A 13,560-nucleotide genomic window follows, 5' to 3' on the forward strand; every position below is an offset into this window, starting at 1 on the left:
GGCTGCTATCGCCCCTCGGGAGCGCGGGGGCACCCCTGTCCTGTCCTGCGGGCTGCCACCGCCCCTCGGGAGCACAGGGGGAGCCCTGTCCTGTCCCTCCTGCCCTGCCCTGTCCCCCAGCCCTCTGCCCTGCCCTGTCCCGCCCTGGGCTCCCTGTCCTGTCCTGCCCTGCCCTGTCCCTCCCTGTCCCCCCCTCCAGCCCTGCCCCTCCCTGTCCCCCCCTCCAGCCCTGCCCCTCCCTGTCCCCCTGCCCCACGCGGCGCGTGCACGTACCGGCGGGGGCGTTACCGCTGCCACACGTGCCGCGCGCGCCCGCCGCGCACGCGCACTCGACCCGCCCGGAGGCCACTGACTTCACCGCCCCGCTGTGCGCATGCTCCAGGGGGGCCGCGTCTTCCCCCCCCCCCCCCCCCCCGCGCCGCCGGCAGGTGGCGGCGGAGGCTCCGCCCCCTCACGGCGCCGTTACCCGGCAACGGTCTCCGCGGTGACGGACAACGGGGCCCGGCCCGGCCCGCGGAGAGCCCCGAGAGCCGCGGAGAGCCGGACACCCTGTGCCCAGAGCCCCGCCGAGAGCCATAGCCCCGTGTCCGAGTCCCTCGCAGAGACGGGCACCCCCAGAGGCGGGCGCTGCCCCGCGCCCCGGGCTCCCGCGGCGGGAGGATGGCGACACAGAGTGCCCAGGAGGGCCCTGCCGACCCCTGGCCCCGAGCGGAGAAATCCGCCAAACCTGCCAGGTACGTGGGTGTGAGGAAACCACTTGCAGACAGACTGGTTGGTTCTGGCAAGGCGATGCATCGAACGGGTCACAGGTGTTAAAAAGCCCCACCAAACTGGGTTTTAAATAGTTATTGCTCCTCCTAAGGAGTCACTAACTAACATCAGGAAGGACATTGGGGTGCTGGACTGAGTCCAGAGAAAGGCAAAGAAGTTAGTGAAGGATTTTTTTGCCTTCTTAAATATGTTATCACAGAGGTGTTATTTTCATTCCTGATGGGTTCAGCCTTGGCCAGTGGTGGCTCTGCCGGACATGGAAGGAGCTTCTCATAGAAGCCACCTTTGTAGCCCCTGCTATCAAAACCTGGCCATGCAAACCCAATACATACACTTAGCTACTTTAGTAAAAGGTTAATGTAGGTCATAACTCAATAGCTTTAAAATGAGTAGAAGTATCTGTGACACTCATTAGAACAAAGATAGTTATCCCTTTTCAGGTAGAAGGGTTCAGCATTGTCAGATCCCTAGTTATGAATCTTTTCCTTGTAAAAATAGATTTATTTGTTTTCCTTTTAAATGGATATACTTTTGGATCGAGATACTTTTGACAGACAGAGGAAGGTGAAAGGACAGTATGACAAAGCATGCACACTAAATCCTAATACCATTCAGGGATTTGGATACATGACTATCAGATTCAGTTTAGGCAAGGGAATCCTTGGGTTGAATATAATCTGACTAAATTCCCTTCTGATCTCATTGATTTCTGTTGTCACCCTGCTTTTTCCTTTGGTTCACAATATGACAAATATCCACCTGGTAACAACTCTGTCCAACCTGGTTAACAGCATGATTTGACCAGCTTTAACTATGCATACAAAACCTAGGCTTTGGTGCTTGTTTTTCCCCCAAATTAAATAATGTATATTTCATATATATTTCACTTTCAACTGACCTGAAATCACAACAATAATCCTGCTTTCCCCAACTTTAGTGTCCCAAGATGGCACTCATGGAATATGTGTTACCTTCTTCTGTCTTCTTATAGAGGTTTTCATTTTTCTCCTTGCCAAATGATGAACAGATTAGATTCTGAAGTCTCCCATAACCACGTTTTCTTCCTTGCAACCCTCTCTGACCCAATGATACTGGTGTTTCACATAATTTTGCTGCTTTCCTGGCCTTAAAAATCACTAAAAAGAAAGAGCTGCTACATCACTTTCACCAATGGAATGCCTGTATCTGTCAACAAAAGGTATCTTTATCTTGTAGCAGCATGTAACAAACTCAGTGTCTTCTCATTCATCTTCTTATTCCAAGACTGTGAACCCCACTAGGTCAAACTCCTTACAAAGTCAGTGCCTGTCTCTCCTGTGTGCCTACAATGCCACTCTTAGCAAATGGTGAGAAATGCAATTACTTATCACTGTGGTGGGTTTGTGCCTGTCTGTAGTTATTTGCTGTAAATTTAACAGAAAAACTAAAAAACCCACTCATTCCTTATAATTAGAGGTATTTCTGGAATGATGTGTACTCTTATGTACATAATCCTCTTTCTGATTTTGGAGATCAAATCTCCAAAAGACAGAACAACTCCACATTTTTATTAAAGTCCTCTAACATGTTCTAACATTATGATCAAGTACAAATGCATCTATTGGACATTTGCAGCTCACACACAAGAGATTTATCAGTGTTGCTACAACGATACGTGTTCATTAGCCCAGCATTACGTGGTTTCTTTCTTCCTAAGTATTTCCATCAAATAGGTTGCACTATATGTAATATAGTAACATATAAATGTAATATATAATATATAATATAAAATCTATACTATAACAATGTACTAATGTATAATTATATAATATATATAATATTTTGTTTGTCATATATGAAATACATGTAATTTTTTTCCCTACTGAATATGTGGTATAGCTTTTTTTCATAAACATAGGGGTTTTTTCTTTAAAAGAAGAGCAGTTTTCATCAGCTTTTGTCTACCATAAATTAATATGACATGTTTCCTAAAGATGGACAAATTTGAAAAGGTACAGTGAGGTGGCCTTATCTTCAGGGGCAAGGAGTTCTGCACCCTCAGGCAAACATCTGTGACAGCTCAGACCTTCAGATAGAGGCAAGATGTTGCTACTCAGCTAATGATCAGCATTTGGCTTCTTTTGCAGATTTTGATTAAAGCAGAAGTACCAATGCCATGTGCAACATGAGACCAAAACAGCAGTGTGTGCACACCATGTGCGTTCAGCTTCTCATGTCCAAGCCATTACTGATTTTCACATAAGCTGTTTCAGTGCCAAACACACCACTGATTGCAATTGCTCAGGAGAGTAGTTTGAATTGGTATAATGTAAGGAATAAACAGTGTGCTGTGCTATTTCAGTGCAGTGACCCATCTCATCTGATCTCTCATAATAGTCTGGAACAGATGGCTCAACAGGAGCATTGAGACAGTGATACAGTGGACAGTAATAAGAAAAACTGATGATCAAGGACATTCTGTCCAGTTCTTGACTACATCTGACATCTTTTCTCAGGCATAAATCTCATAGACTCATAGAATCACAGAATATGCTGAGCTGGAAGGGACCAATTCCTGGCCCTGCACAGGACACCCCAAGAATCCCACCGTGTGCCTGAGAGCGTTGTCCGAACGCTTCTTGAACTCAGACAGGCTTGGTGCTGTGACCCCTTCCATGGGGAGCCTGTTCCAGTGCCCAACCACCCTTTGGGTGAAGAAACTTTCCTTGATATCAAACCTAAACCTCTCCTGACTCAGTTTCATGCCATTACCTCACGTCCTGTCACTGGTCACAAGAGTGAAGAGATCAGGACCTGACTCTCCACTTCCCCCTGTGAGGATGTTGGAGACCACAAGGAGGTTTCCCCTCAGTCTCCATCAGGCTCGAAAAAGGGAGTGACCTCAGGCACTCCTCATGAGGCTTCCCCTCCAGACCCTTCACCATCCTCATGGCTCTTCTTTGGATACTCTGTGAGGTTTTACATACTGTTAAAATAACATTTCATCCCATAGAATGAAGCAGCTGATGTTCTCATTATCAGTACAGACCTCATAGTTTTTGAAGCCAGCTGAGCTTTTCCTTAGATGTGTTTGATTGCTGTGTAAGGCCCTAAATGTACTGCAACTGCACCTTCTGAAGTGGCTGAGATACATTTAGCAAAGTATGTCTGTAATTACTATTTTCGTGTAGATGCATGACAGCTACATCTTTTGGATGCATTTTTGAACAAAACAAAGACTCTTTTCAAAATGAAGTTAATTGCAATAAAGACCAAAGTGTGTAACACACAACCTAATAAAAATAATCATAGAGTCACAGAATATGCTGAGTTGGAAGGGACCCATCAGGATCATCAAATCCAACTCCTGGACCTGCACAGGACACCCCAAAAATCACACCATGTGCCATAATGAATTCCTGAAAGCAATACACAAAGCAGTTTATTTCCAAAATGTAGGTTTTGTTGAGTTTCAAAATGTCTGTGTTTGGTATTTACATTTGGGAACCATTTCCCAAAGTGTGATAATGCTGACCTTGAAGACACAAGAGCAGAAGGAAGAAGCAAACTAACTTCAGAACCAGAAAACCCATTTGTCAGTGCAGTGCTGGATTTAGCATTAACATGGAGGTTGTGTGAATGATGGCTTTTGTGTGTGAGAGAGTACAAAAAAAACAAGCTTAGGCTTTGGCCATGAACAACTGCAAAAATGGATATTCTTTGAAGAACTATTTTGTATACTTCTTCTGACCTGTAACTTCTTTGTGTGGTTATTTTTTAACCTCTAAGGTATATATCCAAATTTAGAGCATATGTGAAACATGAAGCAGAGAAAAATAAATCTCAGTGGAAAACTATGGGGCCAGCAAAAGTTGCAGTGCCATCTCCAAATGATTTCCTGCAGAAACATTCAAAGAAACCCAAGCTCGCACCAAGTAAGTGTAGACAGGAAAGACATGCAATGAAATGTATTTTTTAAAATAGAGAGTTAAGCCTGTGTGTCCTACAGCACTAAGTTATGGCAATCTATTGTGTTGTAAAAACACCCCAGGAAAGTACTACTTCGTGGGGTCAGTACCAGGAAACCAGCTGTTGTAGGAATGAGCTCTGTCACTTGTGACATTATACTTAATTTCTGTCAAAGAAGAACATGAAATCAGACAACCTAAATCAAATCATTATCTCGGATAATGGCTGTGAATTAGAGTTATGTCTAGTGGGAAATTCGGTGGGAAATATTGTCTTTAATTGCTCCCTGAAAGTGAGACTACTCAGGAAACTACTAAATTTCTGTTGGTGCCTTGAAGAAAAGATTACACTAAAATGGAAGAGTTTCTATATTCTCTGGAGAAAGGATTGTTAGGGAGTAGCAGACGCAGAGCTCTTCTCCAGAAAGAGGTGAGGCAGACATTGGGGGCAACCACAGTGCAGGCTGGGCAAGGATCTCCCCAAGGGGTGCAGTCCCACCGTGTCAGAGTCAGGCAAGCAGAGCTGGGTGGTGAGGAAAGACTGTCCTGTCAGTGGCCTGTGACCATCAGGCAAAATTGGGTAGCAGGCCAGGGCCCTCCACTGATACCATATAACTTTTCAGGACTAGGACTGGGCACAGGAGTGGTTGAGACAGTTCAGCCAGGCACTGGCAGCACAGGGCTGAGCTGAAACGGGGTTCCTGAGCCCAAGGGGGTGGGGTGGGTGCCCCAGCTGGGACTGGATGGGGTCATTACTGCCTAAGGGCCCTGAAGGCTGGCATCTCTACTAAAAGTAGTTACAATTACATTTGCAAAGAGTCCTGTACTACTGAAATTAAGAGGGAATGAGTGACATGAAGAAAACCCATCTGAAACAACATAGTATTTCCTTAGGTTATAAAACTTCTGTTAGGCCAAACAAGCATACTCATTTTAATCACAGTTCATTGAAAGTCAGTGCTGCCATTGTAGATACTGCTGGGTTCTACTTTTGTGTAATTCTGTACATAGTTTTTCCATTTTCATTGGGAAAAATGTAATAAAGTTGCAAAGTTCGTCATGGTTATTGCTGAGAATGTTTACGTGCTTTGTTCACAGGAAAAAAAGAAAAGGATGGTAAGAAATTGCCTGCATTATCAGTGCCACAGAGGACATATCGCCCAGTTATTCGGATTAAAAAGAATTTTATAAATAGAAATGCACTTGCTGTTATCAGAGGGGTGCCTAAAAAGCCTCGACCTTTTTGTGTTGATTCAAGACAGGGAGATAAATATCTTCTTGAACCTTCAGGACTTGTTCCAAAATACATTAAAAAAAAGGTAAGCTTTATTAAATTATAGTGGAAATACTGTTAGCAATGCACATTTTAGGTTCACTATTGCATTTTCCTTTGAAATGTTTATGATTCTTTTTGAGAAGTTTAGATCCACTGCTGTTTGTGGTTTCTTCATCAAGAAGAACTCACTGGCACTAGAGTTGTGCCTTGCCTTTGCTCTGTATCCATTTGCTTATGGTGTCAGGCAAAAAAATTGACAGAATGATGGTGCTAAAGCAATAGCACATGTTGTTGCATTGGGAACCTGGGGAGTATCTAATGGGGAGACAAGTGGAATTCTGTGGTGAATGAATGTTGGCTCTTCAGGAAAGACAGGCAGGGAAGAAGAGGGGAGGGTTGTCCTTGGATCGAAGGAGCTGTTCGAATATATGAAGCTCTTCTAGGGGATTGACCATAGGCTGGCTGAGCTCACGGGTCAGGATCAGAGGAAAGGCCATCAAGTGTTAAAAGCGTGTTTGTTGTGGAGCACCAAATAACGTGAGGAAGGGGATGAAATGTCTTTAAGCAACTTGAGGAAATCTTCAGGTCACAGCACAGCTTATGGAGGACTTCACCCTCCTGGTATCTGCTGGAAGGACCACACAATGGGATGAAAGCAATCCAAAAAGATTCCTGGAGCATGTCAGCAGCTGGTGGATGAGCCAACCAGTGGTCATGCTTTTCTGGTTCTGTCACCTACAAACAAGAAAGAATTGGCCAGGGGTGTGGTAATCAGTCACAGTCTGGGTTGCACAGGCCATGTAGTAGTTCAAGAACTTCCTTGGGGATGGCAGTGTACAGACCCTGTACTTCAGGAGAGCAAACAGCAGCTTGTTCAGGGAATTGGTAAGTAGGACCCCATGTGAGATAGCTCTGGAAAGCAAAGAAGTTTGAGGAGAGCTGACATGCCTTTAAGGACAACCTCCTCCAAGCACAGGAACAGTCCATTCTACTATGCAGGAAAACAAGATACACCGAGAGTCTGGATTATCTAAACACGTAACTCCTCACAGAGCATTATGCAAAAAGACATGACATATCACATAACGCATGTCAGAGAGGATGCAAAAAAGAACCTGAAACCCTTGCAGTACCTTTTCATGGCTAAACATACATGTATAAATAATGCTACCCAACACTAAAAGATTTGTGTATCACTTAGCATTTAGTAGAAAGAAGGTAGACTGGTATCTTCTGGCAAAACTAGATGATCTTCATTTTACAAAGGTTAAGGCAAAATAGATTTGTTTCCCCAAGAACATATGGGATATTCGGAACTTACTTTTTCCTCACAGAAACAATTCTGTCACATCCAGTATGGGAGAGTTTATTCTTCTTAACTAGTCCAATTTTCATGTATGGATGAACACTATTCACTCTCTTCTGTGGCATGCAATGTTCAGCAAAAATCAGGATACAGGAGGACCTTTTCAAAGAAAGTCTCTTAAGGAATATGTTTCCAATTGTGGAATTTGACACCATATAAAATGTAAAATAACTCACTGTCATTAACAGCTTTCAAAATCCTCACTCAACCATCAGTTCTCATAGAATAGACATTTTAGCTTCTACAGTCTGTTTCTTCCAAGGTTATAAAAAGAAATTGAAGGGAATTGTTTATACATTTTGCTCAGGCTACAAAGACAATGCTTGACACTTTTAAGAATACAGTAATTTAAGATTTTAGTGCTCAGCAGCACAAATTGTAATTTCCAGATATTTTTGCCAATGTAATATACTATGGATGTTAGGTATCTTGTTTCCCTCTTAAAAGCACATATGAGGAACATCTTCCTTACCCTTGTAGGATTATGGTGCTACACCAAAATATGTAACACGAAGAAATGAAGAAATTAAGAGAGAGGAGAAAGAATATGAGGCCAGTGTCGCAGAGGAGCTCAAGAAGAGAGCCATGAAACAACTATCTGATGAAGAAAAGACAAGTGTTCTGCAGGTGCATATTTTGATTTAGTGTAATTAGTAACGTACAAAAGATTAAATAAGGTAGTTTAAGTCCATATAAATAATAAAAGTATACAATGGTTTTTTGAGACAGATGAGTAGCTACGTTTTCACTAGGTGGAGCTGTAGAACAGTTGTTAAAGACTGAAAGGAGCTGATCTAGCTACAGTTTTAATCCAGTTGTCGATTCTGTTTGATTCCTATCCCACTTAATGACTTGGAATTTCAGTGAAACTTCGAAGTGCAGAAAATCCTCTCTATGGATTTAGTTAATCATGGAAAAACAATTTTTTCCCAACACAGAATATTGCCCCGTTTTTTGACAGTTTGTATCTTCACATTGTGACTTCACTGACTAAAACATGAGGTCATGCCTTAAAATGTGGCAAAAAAAGAAAACAGAATTAAATTGCAATATAGTCATAGAACTATGACTGAAAAATTTGTATTTTGTCAAGCTGGTTTGGATACTGCCTTTCATACAGTTTTTATTGCACAAGATTTTATAAAGAGAAAGAATATCATGAAAGAAGTAGAGTGTAAAAGAGACATTTTAAAGTATATCCCACCCTTGAACTGGATTTTTTCTCACCACTTTTTAGCCAAATTTCTTGAGAAAATGAAGCTTACATTATTGTGGTATCTGTTTATCAGTCTGTTCCTTAATAACTTGCTGTTAGCATCCACCTGAAACTAATTAGTAGGTGGCTGGACAGCTTCAACATGCTGAATTGTCACAAGAAGGAAAAAAAAAAAGCCAGCAGACTACCTAGAGAGAAATCAGTGTCTAACTCACTTGCAGAGATGAACTGGTTACTTGGCAAGGTCGGAATTGGCCAGCACTTTGATGTCCCTTGCTTATGCAGCAGGCAATAGAAGCTGGGAAGGAGTATGGGAGAGAGGGGAGGGTATTGCATTGATAACAATATAAAAACAAAACAGGAAGGCTGAAAATTAAGGTATTTTTATGGTGGGAAAGGCATGAGAAAAACTGATGGTCCAACAGGTTAACTATGCAGCAAAAATTTATGTGCAAAAAGGCATGTGAGTTCAGCTGCTCACAGTTCTGCATTTAGTTTGATTAAAATTATGTTCTATATTTTTAAAGTACAGTAATGCACCAAAATATTTTTTTATTTAGAAGTTTTTAGACTGTTTTTATTAACTCAGTATCTTTTTTTTTTTTTCCAAAACTTTTCCTCTTTCATGGGCTTACTTCTACCATTTTATTGTCAGGAGGAATTAGTATCCCCAGGGTATGTGGCTTCTGCCCAGTGCTCAGCTGTGGACATGTGGGAATTCCTGTTTTTTTAAATAATTGACATTGCTAGTGAACACATGTGCACTATCTGATGTGAAGGAATACGTGGCAGGAGATGCCTGAGGCAAAGTCAGGCCTCATGCCCTTACAGAAATAAAGGGAAATAATTTTTGCCAACATTTTTTGAACTCTCCACTTTGCTTACTTTGGTGGGGCTTTTATGAGAATAAAAGAGCATGTTGATAAATGCAGTACATATTTCTCCCTGATCCAGCATGTATTAGAATTCCATATATAGAGCTGGATATTCAGTTTTGATCTAGCCCATAGCAATAGTGGTCAGCATATTACAGATTTTTTCAGAGAGAGTCTTGCTCTGCTTTTGGTCTCTCCACTCTGTAGGGATAGAGCAAATTGTAGTGAGTGCATGCTCTAATACTTTAAAATTCACTGGTTTTTTTTCGATGATTTCCAAACTAGTTGTTACTAATGTACAGAAAGAAGAATTATTTAAAAGGAGCTATGAATGACTCTTCTATGAAAGTTTTTGGAAAGATGATACTTATTTTCATGGTTATGTATTTGTAAACAGTACCTGATGCCTGGTAGATGACTTTATTAAAGGACAAGGACAAGTGTTATTACAAGACAATAAATAAATATCCTTATTGCTCTGAGTTTCACATGTTGAGGTAGGGTTTTTAAATTTACGTAGACATTGGATGTGAAGCTTGTTGAAATAATTTTATGAACAACACTTAGGTGTGTAATATGAATATGCAAAAAGCATGCATTGCTAAGCAATAAACACTGGTTTGAATCAGTAAACTATTAATTCATATTAAAAATTATGCTTTTCCCAGTGTTGGCAGGGACAGTTCATTTTTTTGTGTTAATTCCTGCAGTCGACAAAATCAAACCAAGTTTTTAAGCACAAGAGCCCTTGAGTTCTGAAATAGAAGCAACAATCTTCAAAGCTAAATATGTATTAAGAATAAACCCTCTAAATTTAACTTCAATATGTTCATCAGTCAGACAGCCTGTGTGACAAACTGCTTAATAATAACAGAGGACATGAGGTTGGAAATCCCAATGTGCCATACAATCAGTGGGCTGGTTGGATCCAGTTTTAGTTATGGAGGAGAGCTGAAAACTTTAGTTCCCAAGAGAGTAACTTCAGTTCTTCATTTTTGAAGATACTTTGTGATATCCTCTGAGGTGGCAGAACTGAGAGCCAAAAACATTTTTAAGAAGTGTTTTCTCAATGACAGCCATATTGTGTTATTAACTGATTGCTGGCTGAGTTCCTTGTTAGTTCTGATTATTAAGTTCACCCATATAGTTTTCATGAGGACATTTGATGCACTGAATAAACTGTATTAAATCCTCATGTGTGCAAAGTGTAAATTTTGGCACAGCAGCGTTCAAGAGAGGCAGCAGTTCTTGAAATTGTTGTTGATAGGGTCAGTAACAATTAGGGGGTTTAGAACAAATGATAAATAAATTGGGTATAGATGTTATTGTAAATATAGATTAGAAAGGGAATGGAATTCTTCAGATTTTTTTCAGAGTAGTTTATAGAAGTTAAAATATTGGGGGACCAGTTTGATGTCCATGGTCTGAGCAAAGTCAGTTACAGAAAATCAAGCTGGTGGTGAGATGACCTGAAACTGCTGCTGAATTTTGGCTGGAGTTCCAAGTACTGAACTTTTAAGGATTTAATTAATTTTGTCCAATTAAGAGGATTACACATTATTGATTGCTTTTACATTACAGTGATACCAAATGCAATAATAACAAAAAAATCAAGTAGTTTATGTAGATGTTGTTCTTACTTGAAGTTTTACTCATATATTTCCTTTTTGTGTAATGGCATCAGGCGCTGAAAAAGAAGTGGGAGGAAACAAATCGAGAATTTCAGTGTCTTCCAGTACTAACAGACACCAGGTACAAGAGGATGCATAAAGCAGAGCTGGAATTAAAGCTGAAACAGCTGGAGCATGACATAGAAGCACTCGAGAAGCACAAAGGTATCTACATTGCAAATGAGTAAAGACTGCTGTTCAGATAGTGCCTCTTCCCTCCCTTTTCTCTATCCCTAAATCTCCAAGAAGCGCCCCCCCCAAATTTTCAGAAGAAATTGTTACCATCAACTATTCAGTAGCTAATGTTCAACTAATGTGAGTAGGTAGCTTCTTTAAAAAGTTGTTACATAGAGCTGTCATCTGTACAATTCACAAAATGTTTTGGAATAAAATTCTTAACTAAACTTGGAGTGTAAATCATTAATTTAATGTATTTTTTTTGTAATTTTTATTAACTACTAAGATTTCTATAAACATAACACAAAAAGCATATAAAACCCTGTTTCATATGTTTGGAGCACATCTTTCCTTGCATAGCCAAAACAAAGGGAAATAATTGGCTGCTGAAGACAGCTTGGTAAATATAACTTCAGGATGGGATGGCTTCTGGACTACACATTAAAGAGCTGTTCTGCTTTACTTAAAAGCTTGAGTGATTGTTTTTCTAAACAGCTTGGCTTCTGCATAACATTTTGTGTCCTCATTTTTTGTTACCAAACCCAGTTTTTAGTGTGGAAGCCTATCACAATATAGATACCACATGTAGCTTGCTATGTATTGTTATGAGCAAATAGTTCTGTAATACCACAGTAAATTTACAACTAAATTAGAAAAATGTGTTTTGATTGAAATTATGTGTGCATTGTTAGAATGGAAGTAATATACTAGTATCTGAGTCAAGACTTAGGCAGAAATTATACCAGCACACTACTGCAATTTTTTGCAGAGAAGCAAAAATGTTTCTCTTTGCTACTGCTTAACCTTTTCTTCATAGAATTGTAGGTATTGTTTGGGTTGGAAAAGACCTTTTTCAGCCTTTCAGAATACAGCTTTTTCTCTATGGTATCAATCACTACCACCAGCAGCTGCTGTGACATCATAGTATCTGACATCAACAGAGGATGAATAAAAAATTTGAAATTAACTATGAAAAGCCAAATTTTCACGTCCATTAAATTCCTTTCCTAAACTTGTCAGGGAATGGCTTTGAAGACTTCACAATGATTCTTGGCTCTATTTCTTGTGCATCTTACACTTGTCTATAACATCCACTAGGAACGTGTGGGTGAGCAGGAATGTAGATTTTGTTCTCTGTAATTTATGGTTAAGCAAACATGGGGGTTTTTTGAAGGATATAAGCTGGAAGAAAGCTGCAGATTGTAAAATATGGATTTAATTTACTTTTTACTCAAAAGAATTACTTGCACTGTATATTTTAACAAAACCACACCAATTATTAGCACTTAATAATGTCACATTATCTCCTAGTGAAGTACAAGATGCTGTTCTTAAGAAATGCAATATAATCAAACAAGGCTGTTTCTCATGGCTTAAAATAAAAAGCTGGATTTGACTCCAAAACAGCATACATTCCCACTGCCTCCCTCTCACCTTTTAGTTACTTGTAGGCTATTTGGCTGAATTAGGTTAGGATTTGGATTTGGTTCTTTCATTTACCTTCAGTGTGAAATTTATGGAAATGAAAGTAGGTGGTGGGCTATCCCAAAATCTGGGACAAGCAGCTAGGCCACACTTGGAAACATTCATCATTTACTAGTAATAATGACTTCTTTTTAAAATTGTCAGAAGGATATTAATAGCTAATTGGGAAGTTAGGAAGGGGATGGGAAGAGATGCAAAAAGAGTTCCTGCTTGACAGGAGAGGGAAAGACTAAAGCCACTGTCTTGATAATCTGTCACTGATAACCATCAAAAAACACATGCAAAACAGGGCATGAATGCTGTATTGGTCACTAAGAGTTACATTGCCACAAACTGAAAATATTTCCTGTTGGAAGTGGTGCATGACGAACCTGTGTATCTAATTTCTAAAAATAGAAACATAAAGTTATGATAAATATCTCACTGGCTGTTCTTGAGAATGAAACTATTTATATTCAGGAAGGAAGGGATCAGATATGGCATCGTCGCAAACAGAGACTTGGACAGACCTGCCTCAAGTGTCAGCTCTGACAGGAGCATATGGGCCTCATGTGGCTGCCTCAAGGCATGGTGGCTTCGTGGGCTCTGCGTGCATTCCTGGGGACTCAGTCTGGGACAGTTCCTCAAAATCTCCCTTTCAGAGGGATAATCTCATTTCCCCCATAAAACAGTACAGGCAAAATTCTGTGGGGAAAAAATAATACAGGAGAAATTCCTCACTGAATGCATTTTCCTTAGTCTCTGTAGGTGGGTTTCATTGCTGAAGGGCACGCTCTG

General features: G+C 40.5%; 1 protein-coding gene across 1 annotated transcript; it reads left to right on the plus strand.

Annotated features, from left to right (window-relative positions):
• Positions 1-569: 569 nt before the first annotated feature.
• Positions 570-12,720, plus strand: ENKUR (enkurin, TRPC channel interacting protein). Its single transcript, XM_071560102.1, has 5 exons — positions 570-734; positions 4,540-4,685; positions 5,817-6,037; positions 7,841-7,987; positions 11,136-12,720. The coding sequence occupies exons 1-5, from the start codon at positions 661-663 to the stop codon at positions 11,307-11,309; spliced, it is 762 nt and encodes a 253-aa protein (XP_071416203.1). The 5' UTR covers positions 570-660; the 3' UTR covers positions 11,310-12,720.
• The last annotated feature ends 840 nt before the right edge of the window (positions 12,721-13,560 follow it).

Source organism: Pithys albifrons, chromosome 7, assembly GCF_047495875.1.
Source record: "Pithys albifrons albifrons isolate INPA30051 chromosome 7, PitAlb_v1, whole genome shotgun sequence".
Classification (NCBI taxonomy): Eukaryota; Metazoa; Chordata; class Aves; order Passeriformes; family Thamnophilidae; genus Pithys; species Pithys albifrons.

What these genes read in the sequence shown, in the direction of transcription:
- ENKUR (XM_071560102.1), top strand. Translation starts at nt 661, where the DNA reads ATGGCGACACAGAGTGCCCAGGAGGGCCCTGCCGACCCCTGGCCCCGA. An exon ending in AAATCCGCCAAACCTGCCAG is followed by an intron (nt 735 to 4,539) that starts GTACGTGGGTGT and finishes TTAACCTCTAAG; the next exon opens with GTATATATCCAAATTTAGAG. An exon ending in GAAACCCAAGCTCGCACCAA is followed by an intron (nt 4,686 to 5,816) that starts GTAAGTGTAGAC and finishes CTTTGTTCACAG; the next exon opens with GAAAAAAAGAAAAGGATGGT.